The sequence below is a fragment of the Ctenocephalides felis genome, unplaced genomic scaffold (genome assembly GCF_003426905.1).
Source record: "Ctenocephalides felis isolate EL2017-DRISC unplaced genomic scaffold, ASM342690v1 CF-g0.4_SCAFFOLD_01604, whole genome shotgun sequence".
Lineage (NCBI taxonomy): Eukaryota > Metazoa > Arthropoda > Insecta > Siphonaptera > Pulicidae > Ctenocephalides > Ctenocephalides felis.
In genome coordinates this window covers 26,494,064-26,508,694 of record NW_020537758.1, presented here as the reverse complement: position 1 = coordinate 26,508,694, position 14,631 = coordinate 26,494,064, and the positions used below count along the sequence as shown (strand labels likewise).

Below are 14,631 nucleotides of genomic sequence, written 5' to 3'. Positions count from 1 at the left end.
AATTATAAAGGATACAAAGCTTACATTGTTTAGATTACTTTTTGTTCAATACCGGTTCATGTTTAAATACTGTCGAAATGCCTGTGCAAAATGCCGTGCGCGATGTAAGATAATATGTCAAAATAAACAATGTGCAGTCATCATAGAAGGAAGCGGCGAGATCAGATCCGACAAACCTATCGTACGGCATTTTGCACAAATTACGAATATATATAAAAATTTCAAAACTGTAGAGACTAGTACAAACTATTATAAAATTCTTTATTGTAGTGGTATCAAATATTCATATCAGTATTTATTACATACAATAGCTAATAATAGACAAATCATAAATTGCAAAAGCACGAGTTTTATTAAAGGAGAAAGTATATTTAAATCCACAAGTACGATAACCTCACATCGAAATTAATACAAATTTAATCGTAGTAAGATTTTTTATTCATTTTGCCGTCCGCACGGTTTTATAATACAAATGTTTAAACTAATGTCCTCGATTTTGCCAGTACACTCCAGGTGTCCCTTCTGAGGAAAAAAAGGTCACCGGGAACAAAGGCACAAAAATGGCACAAAATATTTTACTGCATTGCAGGAGGCATGAGAAAAAAATTCTGTCCCTTTTTGCTGGCCGGTCTTCATTGTTTAAATTTATTCATTAATCGTAATTATAATTATTATAGTTTTCTTAAAAATTAATAAGGGGCCACTCCAGTGTTTCACCTGCAACAAAAAGTTCAACTAATTTTCCTATACATTTGAAACGAGGAGTACAACATAACTAGAACAATCTAAGCACATGCAAATGAATCATATAGCAAAACGGTTACTAACTTGTAAAACGGTTTTTAAACAAGTAGTTCATATTTTAGGATAAAATTATTATAATAGTAAGTAACAATATATCTTTGCCCAACGCGTTTACTTATTCAAAGTAACAAGAAGTACCCAATCAGATAAAGATAATGCAGTGGTTTCCAACCTGTAGGGCGGGCTCAAGGTACACAAAATTGAAATGAAATTGAAATGAAAAATAAATAAATTTGACATATTTATATAAATTTATGTAATTTATAAAATTAGATTATAAAAAAATGAAGGCAGAGCATTATTTTTTCAAAAAAATAAAAAAAAACGGAGTGCGCGGTATAAAAAGATTGGAAACTACTGTATAAAGGTATGTAAAAATATTATTAATTGATTTTATTTTATTAATTGTGTTAATATTGATATATACTTATACATAGTGGTGTTGTCGAGCCGGAACGTCGTTCCGGCCAATCGCTTATAAGCTGGCAAAAAAAAATTATCGCTACATGCAGAAAATAATTTAATAAATGAATTTTATAAATTATAATTCAACTAATTTTTATTAATTGTTCCTATTATTGTAATAAACATACATATATGTGCACAAAATAGGTTTTGTAATGATTTTTGTTTCTTTCCTTTCCGAACGGAACCGGAACAAACATGAAAACCGGTTTTTGAATCGGTTTATAAACCGGTTTTTAAATTTTAGCGTTGCGACAAAAAAAATATTAGTACAACACCACTGCTTATACAGCAATATCGAAGTTATTTCAATGAACAAATAGAAAAATAATACTTAACTAAAAAAAATCACGGACGTGAATTATTTTAATTTATTTAAATTTAAGTTTTACCAAAATGTTTCTACTCACATTTAGTAGCCGCAAGTTATGAGGTAGTCACCAAGTTTCTCCACGACAGAAGCAGCTTGTTGAGGCTGAATAGGTTCCTCATACAGCGAAACTACCACGGCTTGCGTCGTCTTCATACAGTGGACTCCAATCTTGCCGAACTTAGCACGGACTACGCGATCGGTACCTGACAGGTAGATGAACCTCTGGCCGGCCAGCGTGACGCCGCCAGACGTCAATAGATCTTGGTTATCGAAGCCGGCGACCAGTTTTGAGAGCTCGTCTTTCGTCACCTGAGGGAGAAGATTTATGCCAAAATTTGAGACAATGTTAAAAAGATATAGTTACAGTAGTATCTTGGTAGATAGATAGATGAAATGCAAATGGGATGGGAAATGGGAAATGAAGTCCACCTGGGAATACGTAGTTGCATATGACGTATGCAATCGTAAAAAATTCGACACGTTGCATATATGTAATGCAGATTTAGCAGACTGCAAAACCATTTAAGAACCACAAATTCATTACAATAGAATATTATAATGACTAATCAAATATCGAAACCTCAATTGACAAAGAATTCTGCAAAATTTTGTATATACTTGTTGACAACACCAATTAACATAACGTAATATTAGTACTATCAATCATTTCCTACTATATTTCAAGTTCATGTATTATTTGTTGCGACAAAGCTTACAGAATGAAAACTAGTGAAAGTTTGTGCCCCACCACCCACAATAGCCCTACACATATTCAAACGCCAAGTAAGACTACGCCACATAATTTCTATGTACTTGTGACTCTGTGACTAATAGCAATGTCTGAATGTGGCTGAAAATGTTATACTCAATGTTCGTACAGAATTTAAATGTAGATACAATTAATGAATTGAATAATTGAAATAAAAATAAAATGTGTTGTAATAATAATAAAACCAGCGTTCACTCAAGAACTTGATTTTTGAGGGCTTAAACAAAAATATCAGAATGGTATAAGAATTTTCTAAGTCTATATTAGGGTGTTATCATACAGAGAATATAGAATTTCGAGTACATCACAGGTTCCCACAAGATACTAGTATTGGAAAGATGTCCTTGAAATAACCAAGGTCGAGATTTCTCGTTAAACATTACATAGAACTGTATATGTTGATCGATGTTAAAAGATAATTTAACAAACAATAAGGCATTTCCCAAAGAAATAAGTCAAGTTTTTCAGTATTAATCATAAACGCTTGCAAACAAGTCTGTGCACATTCAAAATTGTGTATTTTACCAATTTTCTATAGTTTACCAATAATCAAGATGTTGAATGCTATTAAATATATTTTTAATTTAATTACAAATTGCGGCTCTTCAATTATTTTGTAGATTTGCACAAGTCGAAGAGGATTAAAAGTATTAAGATAACATTTGTACTAATCAGATTACTATATGATAAATTAATACGAATTTTAATCCGAAAAAAAATTACCTTTATAGTTAAATGTTATAAATTTGCTATAGTTAAAAGCAAAAGAAAAAACAAACAGTACTATATCTGCACACTATAGAATCAATTCATATGATTTAATTTCCATAGAAGCAAAAATAAGTTTGATATTAATTTTATATTGTAAAAATGAATAGCTCCTGTGTGTTTGATAATACACAACTCAAGTTTTTTATTTTTCGATTGATATTTTTATAGAATAAAGTCAATACGCTAATTAAAAAATATAACAAAGCATGTGTACATTTTGTGAGCTGTCTGGGAGAATGCAATATGAAGACGCCATGTTGAATAAAATTGGCAAGCCGGTTACTACAATGTTCACGAAATAAATGAAACTATATTAGTATCGTATAAAATACGTTTGTAATTTAATACAATGAACAGAAATAATACAGATTTCAACAAATAACTGAACTTGGAAACAGCGCATACCGAATAATGAGCAGCCCAACCCACGAATGACATAAAGCTTTTGTTCGAATATTAGGTAAAAAAATATGTCCATTCAGGTAAAATCGGCTGAACCATTAAATTCTACACATAATAATTTCGATATATTCTATTACTTACCTCAAAGCCTTCTGATTTTGCCCACACATTGCCATCGTGTCCGGCAATGGCCGCTTTGGTTACACAGCGAGAAGCAAGAAGTTGTTTGTCTACATAATCCTGCCAGCTCATGATGATTTATTTAAATTAAATATCACTGAAAATTTTCAATTATTTTGAAACACTAGCGTAATCCTACTCACTACGCAAACCGAATGTAACCCGACCAAGGCGTTCTCAAAACTGAGATGTTCAACTTTTCACAACGCAATGATACAGACGATAGAAGAAAAAGAAGAAATAGAAAATGGCGATTCGGAAGTGATGCACTTGTGGCAAGTGTTACCAACGTTAGAAGTGTAGAATCATAAATGGCTCTACGTTTGAATTTGAATTATATTTATTATGCAAATTTCTAGTTTTTTCAAGATCTAAATCTTAATCAAATGGAAGTAAAATAAAAGATTCCTTCAATACAAAATGACATTTTCATAACTAATTACAATACGCATTGTACTATAATTCACAATAGTAACTTGCATAGCCTTTAAGTATTTTTTTAATTTAGAAAAATATGTAGCTTGCCACCTTGGGACAATAATAAAATTAGCAAGCATAGCAAATAATCAATAGTATATATACACAAATAAATAAATAACAGAGTATTGAAAAGCAGTATAAACCCCAACAATGTATTTCTAAATATACATTAACTAAAATAAATAGTTTAACAGAAAATATAAAAATATGATGCTTGTGCATAATTTCATTTGCAACAAAAATATATACACTTTATTTTATTAAAATAAATATGAGTTGTTACATTCGTTAGATCACATAATTGGGGAAGGGAAAAATAAAAATGATGATTCAGTTTTTTTTGTTATTTATTTTCTGTAGTCTTGTAGGACAATGCCAATATCCTGTAAAAGATAACAAATTGATATTATTTGCAGCTCAACTAAAACAAAGTCTCATTATTGTTTATTTTATTAAATTATAATTATATAAGATCAATACAAAAATGGACATCACTACTACATACACTATTATCAAAATTGAATAGTGTTTTCGCTTATCTTTGTTGTAATTATAAAATCCTTTCCAAAAACCAATTATATTTCGACATAAATAGTAGAAAATATATTGTGAATTAATTACTGTCTTATGATAGGTAATACATTTAAACCACAATCTGCGGTATGCTGCAAAAATTTTAACCATGATGTCTCTAGCTCCAAAGAGCTTATCAAGCTTGAAAAATTATTTACACTTAAGTTAATTACAAATGTGAAACAAGCAAAAATATTTAAATCAAAAATAAACATTATGTAAAATCAACATATACAAAATTCCTAGTATAATTCACAAGAATACTAATATATATACTAAAACACTTCTTTTATATAAATAGTTGCGAATACCACTTTATACAGATCGGTAATACACAATTACAATTAGGGTACAATGCAATAGATAGTTTTTGTCAATTGATTTAATCGCTTAGGAGCGCACTGATACTCACAGAATCCTCTATATCCACTTGGCTCAATCTCATTTAACTGTCACCAATTTTAAATCAAATCAGCAACATTCATTGGCATCTCATCGATGTGTGTATTGTAGAATTGCTCTATATCTTGCAGGGTACGCTTGTCCTCATCTGTGACAAAGTTTATAGCAACACCCTTACGACCGAAACGTCCACCTCGACCAATCCTAAAATAAAAAATAAACATACCAAGTGAGTTAATTTAAACCATATACATAAATATAATTCTATTAGCAATAAATAGTAAAATAGCTTATTGCATACCTGTGGATATAGTTTTCCCTGTTGGAAGGCAAATCATAATTTATGACCAGAGACACTTGTTGTACATCTATTCCACGAGCCAACAAATCTGTAGTAATTAGAACACGTGAACTGCCGGTACGGAACTGCCTCATAATTACATCTCGTTCTTTTTGTTCCATGTCTCCATGCAAGGCAGAAACTGTGAAATCACGGTTGTGCATGCTTTCCGTTAACCAATCCACCTAAAAATAAAATCATTCATATCTGAGCTTAGTACAATTATAAAAAAAATAGAACTCCATTTTCAGAAGGATTATTTAACTAACAGTAACATTGTATTGGTATTTCTCACCTTACGACGTGTATTACAGAATATGACAGCTTGTGTTATAGATAATGTATCATATAAATCACAAAGTGTTTCCAATTTCCAATCTTCTTTTTCAACAAGAATGAAGAACTGTTTAATACCTAAAGTTTGTAAAAAATACTTTAGAACGGAGTTTTGCGTGAAATAATTATTTAAGATTCAGTCATTTTTTTGCATCTTAAAATAAATAGATATTGTATGTTTATACTAACCTTCAAGTGTTAATTCTTCTTTCTTTACTAAAATCCGAACTGGATGTCTCATAAAACATTTACTAACTTCCAATACATCATTGGGCATAGTAGCAGAGAGGAGAATAACTTGAACATCCGCACTGAGCATTTTAAATACATCATAAATCTGATCTTTAAATCCCCTAGACAACATCTCATCAGCCTCGTCCAGCACAAAAAGCTAAAAAATTAAATTTTTAAATTATTACTAAAAATATTAGTTTAAATTTGAAAGTTTCCTGATATAATAATTCACAAACATAATTCCAAACAGCATCAATAAAAACTTTAACTAATGAAGTACTTACTTTGATGGTATTTGTGCGAAGAGCACGCCTACTGATCATATCATAAACACGTCCTGGTGTTCCAACCACTACATGTACACCTTTTTCCAACTTGCGCATATCTTCCCTAACATTAGTTCCACCAATACAGGCATGACATTGGGCTTGCATAAAATCTCCCAAGGCAATTACAACCTTTTGGATCTGAAAGCATAATTACGTTATAATCTTCACCTCATTAAAATTATGTCACAATAACTAGATTTTTGATTGTAAAAGTTATTCCTAGATGTTGCAAACAGACATCACTACATGCTCTAAAATACAAATTTATGAATTTATATTCTACATATCAAATTACTACTAGGTTACTAGCACCTAGTACAAATACAACAACGTAAGTTAAAATAATTATTCATACTTGTTGTGCTAATTCTCTTGTAGGCGCCAAAATTAAAGCCTGACATTCATTAACATTTGTCTTGATTTGTTGCAAAATGGAAATACTGAATGTTGCAGTTTTGCCAGTACCAGATTGAGCTTGTGCGATAACATCATGACCGACTATGCATGGCATGATGGCTCGCTGTTGGATTGCTGAAGGCTTTTCAAAACCATAAGCATAGATTCCACGAAGTAATTCATCTTTTAAATTCATATCATCGAAATTATCAACCACCTCATCCCAATTACTTTCGATGACGCCATCGGGTTCCATGCCGGGAGGCCCATCATAAGCATGTGCTTCTTTTTCGCTGGAAGGGCCATTTTTTGAGTCCTGCCAGTCCTCATTACTGCAAAAGAATACATTTTTGGCATTATAACCGCACAATGCTAATGCGTACTACGAACACCTTATATAATACAAAAAATCAAGTACTACGACAAATAAGTACCATTTAATAGCCGAATATGAAAAAAATGAATTAGAATAACCAAAGTTTTTGTTTTTAATAGCTTAAATAAGTTTAAATTAATGATTTCACTACACGTGCGAATATAAGAAATCTCGAAATTGCTATACGCCATGTTGGCATGCAAACTGATTTTGTTCGGCGTTGTTTAATGTCATTTATGACTGTAAATACAAACTCAACAACACTTTTAAAGTATCACAAAATTCACAAACTTATCACACACTTCAAATACACAATTATTTGCACTTTTCCTAACTTATTTAATTTAAACTCTTACCTTCTTTCAGACGTATACGACATGTTCTTTCGCTTGCTGAACGGAAAAGAACTTCTTTCTATGCGTCAAGGGCTATATATCAATGCGCCAACGCTAAATTATTGAGTGCCGAAAACTTGAAATATGTGAATATTTAGTGTATATAAAATATATATTTTTATTAAATAATTTAGGTAAAATAACAGAAAATTGTAGTTGCTTATGATGTTCTTTTTACTTGTAATAATTTAGATCTAGTGAACTATTGTCGCGGAAGATTTGGCGTTCGATTGAAGTTGTGAAGCGGATGAAACAGTCGAATGACGAAAGCGCATGTGATGCAAAAACGGCGGGAATTTCGAAATATTTGCAGCTGAATTGAACTAAAATTGTATTGTCTGTCAATAAAAATATGAAAATGTATGTTTTTGACATTTATTTTTAGTAAAATTATATTTTGTTTCAACTTTTGAATTATGGAATCTCAAACAAAACAAATTAATATAATCATTTTTCTTAATACTGACTTTAATCATTTTAATACTGACAAACTATTAAAATAATTTAATTAAAATTCAGATAATTCTGATATATTTAGCTAGTTCTATTTTATTTTAAGTTACTAATTACTTTAAAATTAAAACAAAAATATGGAGAAAAGTTTATACTAGCAAATGATTGTATTGTTATAAGTCTACATATGGTCTACATTAACAAAATCAAATACTTTTTGAGAAAGTATATTGAAACCAACTATTCAATAAAAGGACTTTATTATAAAATATATTTTATAATATTATTTGGATCTTTGTTATTCTATAAACATATAAATTATTTATTTTTAAGTATAATTGCTCGCCGAGTAATTCTGCCACAAAACAAACCAAACATGAATATCAAACCAACTATAGATAAGAACATAAACATAAAATAATTCCTTGATGGTGACCTATAAACCTGACCAACAAGATCTTGAACATCAGAAGGTAATACCTGCAATGGTATTAGACAATCAAATAAAATTTTTGTACATTTAATATCTATATTAAAAAAACTTACATTTGCAGCATTTGAAAACATCTCCATTCGTTTTGTTAGTTTTGAATAGCATTCTTCCTCTAACGTTTTTGTTTTATCACCAAGAATCACTTGTAGGCACTTGATCACTATGAATAATATACATTTAATAATTGTGCTTTATTAAATATTTTTTAAAAATAATCTTACATCTTCCTGCCCCAGGCTGCACATCTCCACAATATTTTAACAAATCAATTGAGCAAGCCCTTTGAAGAAGTGGGTCTACATGAATGTCAGCTCTACCTTCCTCTATTAAAGCTGCCACTTCAATCATACATTCCTTGTTGACAATTTTATGTTTCACTAAAGCATTTCGTAAGCATTCTTCAACCTGCCATATATAGTACTTTTACTATATTTATTCCTTATCATATTTATATATGAAATTTAATCATAAGGTTATTATCACTAAGTATTAAATTTTTATAATTTAATTATTTAAAAAATGCATATGACTGCAACGCCTTTACTATAAAAGAATATTAAAAAAGATTAATAAATACTAATGAAGATATAGAAAGTACCTCTCCCGCATCTTGTTCATCTTCATTCAATCTACATATGGTTGAGATTTCTGCTTTGCACATAGTAGCAAGTAATGGATTCAACTTATAATTTAAAGCTTGATCTCGAAGTACAATAGTCATTTGCCCTTCACAAGATCTTGATAATTTCGCACTTCTGAATTTTTTCTTAAGACAATCTATAACTTTTCCATTTAGCTCTTCATTTGGTACAGCTTCTTCAAGTGCTTTAGTACAAAATTTATATATGTCTAAATTGCAAGCAGCCATTAATGCTGGATTAAATCGATAGTCTAAATTTTGTTGAACCATTCTATGCATTATGACCAAACGACACTTGTGATCAAAGGATACTTCATTTCTGTGCAACTACAAGTAAAAAAAAAAAATTAATTGGAATTTTAATACCGAATGTGTACTAATTTTTTATTACTTTGAGACATTCGAGAGCCTGGCTAGGTTCTTTATCACCACAATATTGTTTTAGCATATCATGGCATGAATTTAATAGAGCAAAATCTACAGAACTGTCTAGTAGTTCTTGCTGTTTCAAGGGGAACAAGGCATGCTGGCATTTCTTTGACAAAGATCCTTGTTGTTCTTGCAAACATTCTAAAACCTGTACAAATATTATTATATAAAATATTACTCGAAAGTATCAATAAATGCATGTAAATTATCACCTGTCCTGATCCATGCTCTACTTTCCTGCAGAATTTCTGTATATCTTCTTCACAAGCCATTTTTACTCTTACATTAAAGTCAATATTTTCTCTTTGCTGATATAATTGAGCTTTAACTTGTTGCCTACACTCCTTTGGGATTGAGTGCCTGTTGCCCTTAATTGTTTCATTTCTAATAACTTCACTTAAGCAAGCAATAATATCATATTTAGTATTAGATAATGGGCAATGTCTAGAAACATGAGGTTTGCAAGCCTCTTTAAATTTATAGGTAAAATGATAATTTTTGAGAGAAATCAATTGAAAATGTTCTATGGCTGCACGACATTTCATTCCAGCTCTGACATCAGGTTCATTCTTATGAGCTATAAGGCACTCCATCATATCTCCTTCATCTCTACCAGTTTTTAAAATACCACTACAGTATTTTTCCATGGTAGATCGACAAACTGTCATGATCACAGGATTTAGCTCAATGTTACCAGCTTCATTTTCAGTGAAATTTGACACAACTTGCTTACATTGAGGCATAAGAGAATCTAAATTATTCTGCAAGCATAACATTTCTTCTCCCCTCCCTGTTTTTTCAAAACAAAACATGGCAAGATCATCCAAACAGGCATCTTCAATTTCAGGCAACAAATCAACACTGATAGCTCTTTGTCGCATAACTCTTTTTATTTCATGCAAGCATACAGGCTTTAACTTCATATTCAAGTCAGGGTGGTAAGCATATCGATATAAACAAGGTAAAACAAGAGGACCACGCTCAGGATCAGTTTCAGAATTTTCATCATTGATCCACCCCTTCTTCGCATGACATTTGTGAATTGCATCCTCTTTGCAGGCTCGATATAATTGAGAGTCTAATTTAAAATCTCTTGCTACAAAATACTGTATTTGTACCAAAGCAGTTTCACAATCCTCAGTCATGTGATCTGTTCCTGAATTGAAAAAATCATTGATAATTATAAAAAAATTATTAATTATTAGTGATTATTTCGATATACTAAATAAGAAAAATGATTGTACCCAATTGTTCCATTAAACATGACATAACTCTTGAACCACCTCCATGTATTTCTTTACAAGCAACATCTACAACTGGCTTACAGCTCTCTCTTAACACTGGATCCACTCTCCAATCTTCACCAGCATCAGTAATTTTAATTAGTGTTTCTAATGCTCTTTGGCATTCTGCTGATATCCTTTGATCCTTTTTTCGACGAGGCTTGGCATGCTCCATCAGACAATGAATTGTCCTACCATTTGCATCTAAATTGCTACAAAACTTTGGTATATCTTTTTGGCAACTATGAATCAAATCTGGGGATAACTGATAGTCCTGTAATAGCATTTTTCTATGTTCAATCATTTCAGCTTCACAGTCAGAGGTAATTCGGCTATTGTTTTTCATAGCACCTTCCAAGCATAATAATATTTGAGCTAGCCTGATATCTTTATTATTTGATACTCCTCTTCTGCAATGATATGCTTTAATGTCATCTTTACAAGCATGCGCAAGACCTCTACTGACTTTGTAATCTTGCACAATTAATTTCTCCCTTCGTATAAGCTGATTGAAGCAATGTCTACTCATAGTATGCTCAGATTTATGATAGATTAAACATTTAAATAACAAACCAGATTCCGGAGGCAGTTCTGGACAAAAACGCATTATGTCAGGACCACAGCTAATATAGAGTTGGCGGTCCAATTTTATATTTTCAGCTTGCAATTCTGATAAATGTAATACCTCACTTTTGCAAGTAGCCGGCAGATCATTTATATATGTTTGCAAACACGCTATTGTCTTGCCTTGGCTCATTTCCCTATTAACACTTAGACGACCACAAGATAGTTTATCGACATCATTTATACAACTTTTGATGAAAGATGATATTAATCTGTAATCGCTAAATGCTACAAATTCCAACTTTTGTACAATCTCTTTACACGATACATCAGTAATATCTTGTAAATGATCTACCAAACAAGTTAAGTGTTGTCCAATATCATTAGAAACTGGACAATCAATTATTTTCAGATCTTTCTCACATGAGGCTTTGGTAATTTTTTGGATATTATGGTCACTCATTAAATCAGTAGTGTGAGACCAGATAATATGCTGACATTTATCATCAATAGATGATATAGTAATAGGTTTCAGGGAGTAAATGCATTCTAATGTATATAAATCGTCAGTTTGTAAGTTTAAATCGCTGCACAATTGAATAATTTTTGAGCATGCCGGTTCAGCTATTAATTTCGTGTCATACGAAGAATCCCTCTTCTCACGTTTTGTACTAAAATCATCGCGTAATGAAAATGAGGAATTAGGATAACTAAAACTATTAACGAAAACTAAATTAAAGATCAGCAAGCAGAGTAAAATCATTGCAAAAGTTTTATTAATTTCTCAATAGTAATTAAAAGCTATATATTTGATCACAATAATCATGTCTAAACATGAAGCAATAATTTGTTCTATTTTAGAGTGCAAATTTTTAAAATAAAAGTAACTTGACTTATTTAAAATAAACAATTATATTCGTTCCATTTTATAATTAAACACATCAGCAAGCTGACACTTAGATGTTACACAGTATTGCTACCAATCAAAACAAAAATTATAACCTTTTTTTTTTCTTCTAATTCTGTTGGTATCAGTGATTATTGACAGATGATGACAAATAATTTGGCGCGATTCTTATGTGCCAAACTGAATTTTAAAGAAATGTAATTTCCTAATTTCATCTCTGATTTTAAAATGTATCTAATAGTATCTAAAATGTAATTATTATTTGTGAAGTATATATATATATATTTATAATATATATTTTTTAATGTGTGTTTTAAAAAAAATTGTATAAGTTTGTTATTGATGCGCAATGGATTTTTCAAGAAGAATTAAACAAGAAATAAAGAAACCTACTACAGGTAGTAAGGTTGAAATGTATCCACATGATGTACAATTTTATATTCTGCCACCCACATACGATATAACAATGCCCTTATTTGAGGAACTGGCATTTGAAAGGTTAAAAGTTTTAAGGATCTTAGAACAGGCCAGTAATAAAAATCTTAGAATTTATTCACAAGAATGGAAAGATTCTGTAATAGCAGATTTAAATAAAGAAGGCCTTAAAAGTTACGCAAAGCTTTGCCAAGGTACTTCTGGAAATACAGAAGCACATTTGCAAGCTCGTAAGCGAGACCACATTTCACATTTTATTTTGAGATTAGCTTATTGTCGTTCAAAAGATTTGCAAGTATGGTTTCTTGCTAGGGAAATGGAATTATTTAAAATGCGTTTTAGTGCACTAAGCAAAGATTCCATTAAACAATTCTTAAAAGTAAATAATTTATCATATGACCCCATAAATTCCGAAGAAAAAAGTAATGTAAAAGATGGTTTGTATCAATCAACTCTTGGGTTGTCAATTGCCCAGATAGAAATGCAAGATTTTTATAAAGTGCCTTTTCAAGAAGTTTTGGATCTAGTTAAGAACAGAAGAGTATATTTACAATCAGGGTATGCTTATGTACCTACTACAGAATTTGTTTCAGTAGTATCAACCAGACATAGCACAATAATAAGCACAGGATTAGAAGTAAGTTCACATTATTTTTTATATATTTGATCTATTTATAAATGTTTTCACTTTTTATTAAGAAGAATTTTTTAATGTAAACTAAGAATGAAAATATTTTAAGAATTTTCACCTCTATATCATATTTTTGTAGGCTGCTAATCGAATATTACCAGACATTGAAGTTGATGAGAGACTTGTAGGTTTATTAAAAGGATTGCACACTTCGTACACAGGCAAAGATTATACTCTATCAAAAACAGCATTTGTCCCTCTTGAATCTATTGATCATGTAAGTTACCTAACAAATATTTTTTTACAATAAGTACTATATTTTTTCATGTTTCTTACAGCTTTCTAAAAAATCTTTTCCACTGTGTATGAAAAATTGCCATGATATATTGCGAGATAAACATCATCTTAAATATAATGGAAGATTGCATTATGGTTTGTTTCTCAAAGCAATTGGTGTAACACTTGAAGATTCTCTTAAGTTTTGGCATGATGAATTTGTAAAAATTATGGATGAAGATAGGTTTAGTAAACAATATGCTTATGGAATACGATACAATTATGGCAAAGAAGGGTCTAGAATCAACTTTAGCCCATTCAGTTGTATGAAAATTATTTCTACAGCTGTCGGTCCAGGTGACACTCACGGTTGTCCTTATAAAAGCTTGGACCAAGGTGCCTTGAGGAGTCTTTTGACTTCAAGTGGCACTCCTATACATCTTGTGCAAGAGATTGCAAATTATGCTTCACGAGGTCATTATCAAATAGCTTGTGGAAAATATTTCGAGGCAACTCATAATGTGATATTGGAAGGTGGCATCAATCATCCAAATCAATACTTTGAGGAAAGTCAAATTGCAATAGGAAGCAAACAAAGAGTAAACAAATCAAGAAATGTTAACAATGTAAAATCTGATGGTGATTATGCAGCTCAACTTTTATCACAAGATAACTGGGATGAAGAATTGTGGAACATGGGAGATGAAGTTGAGAGCAAGGATAATAGCATTAAAACTGCAAATATTGGGAGTTCTGCAAATAAAGTTGATACAACACATATTGCACCCAAGAAGGATCAAGAATGGGATGATGAATTTGATATATCAATGATGGATGATTTTTAATGTTTTACCAGAATATATTGATTTCAATAATATATATAATAGTAATTGTA

General features: G+C 30.9%; 4 protein-coding genes across 4 annotated transcripts; 1 reads left to right on the top strand and 3 right to left on the bottom strand.

Moving 5' to 3' along the window:
- Positions 1-264: 264 nt before the first annotated feature.
- Positions 265-3,982, bottom strand: LOC113372292 (profilin). Its single transcript, XM_026612614.1, has 3 exons — positions 3,726-3,982; positions 1,680-1,951; positions 265-717 (listed from the first exon to the last, which is right to left on the bottom strand). Exons 1-2 carry the CDS (start codon positions 3,834-3,836, stop codon positions 1,682-1,684), a joined length of 381 nt encoding a protein of 126 aa, XP_026468399.1. The 5' UTR covers positions 3,837-3,982; the 3' UTR covers positions 265-717; positions 1,680-1,681.
- Positions 3,983-4,587: 605 nt separating this feature from the next.
- Positions 4,588-7,826, bottom strand: LOC113373099 (eukaryotic initiation factor 4A-I-like). Its single transcript, XM_026613421.1, has 8 exons — positions 7,587-7,826; positions 6,814-7,186; positions 6,414-6,596; positions 6,085-6,286; positions 5,855-5,973; positions 5,521-5,744; positions 5,230-5,423; positions 4,588-4,627 (listed from the first exon to the last, which is right to left on the bottom strand). Exons 1-7 carry the CDS (start codon positions 7,607-7,609, stop codon positions 5,279-5,281), a joined length of 1,269 nt encoding a protein of 422 aa, XP_026469206.1. The 5' UTR covers positions 7,610-7,826; the 3' UTR covers positions 4,588-4,627; positions 5,230-5,278.
- Positions 7,827-8,379: 553 nt separating this feature from the next.
- On the bottom strand, positions 8,380-12,365 carry LOC113373097 (Golgi apparatus protein 1). The gene is made up of 7 exons (XM_026613419.1): positions 10,885-12,365; positions 9,853-10,796; positions 9,603-9,788; positions 9,170-9,538; positions 8,793-8,976; positions 8,625-8,731; positions 8,380-8,558 (listed from the first exon to the last, which is right to left on the bottom strand). Exons 1-7 carry the CDS (start codon positions 12,248-12,250, stop codon positions 8,397-8,399), a joined length of 3,318 nt encoding a protein of 1,105 aa, XP_026469204.1. The 5' UTR covers positions 12,251-12,365; the 3' UTR covers positions 8,380-8,396.
- A 225-nt stretch (positions 12,366-12,590) lies between these two features.
- LOC113373098 (DNA primase large subunit) lies at positions 12,591-14,588 on the top strand. Its single transcript, XM_026613420.1, has 3 exons — positions 12,591-13,466; positions 13,600-13,737; positions 13,799-14,588. The coding sequence occupies exons 1-3, from the start codon at positions 12,744-12,746 to the stop codon at positions 14,579-14,581; spliced, it is 1,644 nt and encodes a 547-aa protein (XP_026469205.1). The 5' UTR covers positions 12,591-12,743; the 3' UTR covers positions 14,582-14,588.
- Positions 14,589-14,631: the final 43 nt, after the last annotated feature.

Coding starts and splice junctions, on each gene's coding strand:
- LOC113372292 (XM_026612614.1), bottom strand. CDS start 3,836: ATGAGCTGGCAGGATTATGTAGACAAACAACTTCTTGCTTCTCGCTGT. Junction 1,952..3,725: donor CAAAATCAGAAGGCTTTGAG/GTAAGTAATAGA, acceptor CTTCTCCCTCAG/GTGACGAAAGACGAGCTCTC.
- LOC113373099 (XM_026613421.1), bottom strand. CDS start 7,609: ATGTCGTATACGTCTGAAAGAAG. Junction 6,597..6,813: donor CAAGAGAATTAGCACAACAA/GTATGAATAATT, acceptor TTATGCTTTCAG/ATCCAAAAGGTTGTAATTGC. Junction 5,974..6,084: donor AGAAGAATTAACACTTGAAG/GTTAGTATAAAC, acceptor TACAAACTTTAG/GTATTAAACAGTTCTTCATT.
- LOC113373097 (XM_026613419.1), bottom strand. CDS start 12,250: ATGATTTTACTCTGCTTGCTGATCTTTAATTTAGTTTTCGTTAATAGT. Junction 8,977..9,169: donor ATGAACAAGATGCGGGAGAG/GTACTTTCTATA, acceptor TATATATGGCAG/GTTGAAGAATGCTTACGAAA. Junction 8,559..8,624: donor TGTTTTCAAATGCTGCAAAT/GTAAGTTTTTTT, acceptor ATACCATTGCAG/GTATTACCTTCTGATGTTCA.
- LOC113373098 (XM_026613420.1), top strand. CDS start 12,744: ATGGATTTTTCAAGAAGAATTAAACAAGAAATAAAGAAACCTACTACA. Junction 13,467..13,599: donor TAATAAGCACAGGATTAGAA/GTAAGTTCACAT, acceptor ATATTTTTGTAG/GCTGCTAATCGAATATTACC. Junction 13,738..13,798: donor CTCTTGAATCTATTGATCAT/GTAAGTTACCTA, acceptor TGTTTCTTACAG/CTTTCTAAAAAATCTTTTCC.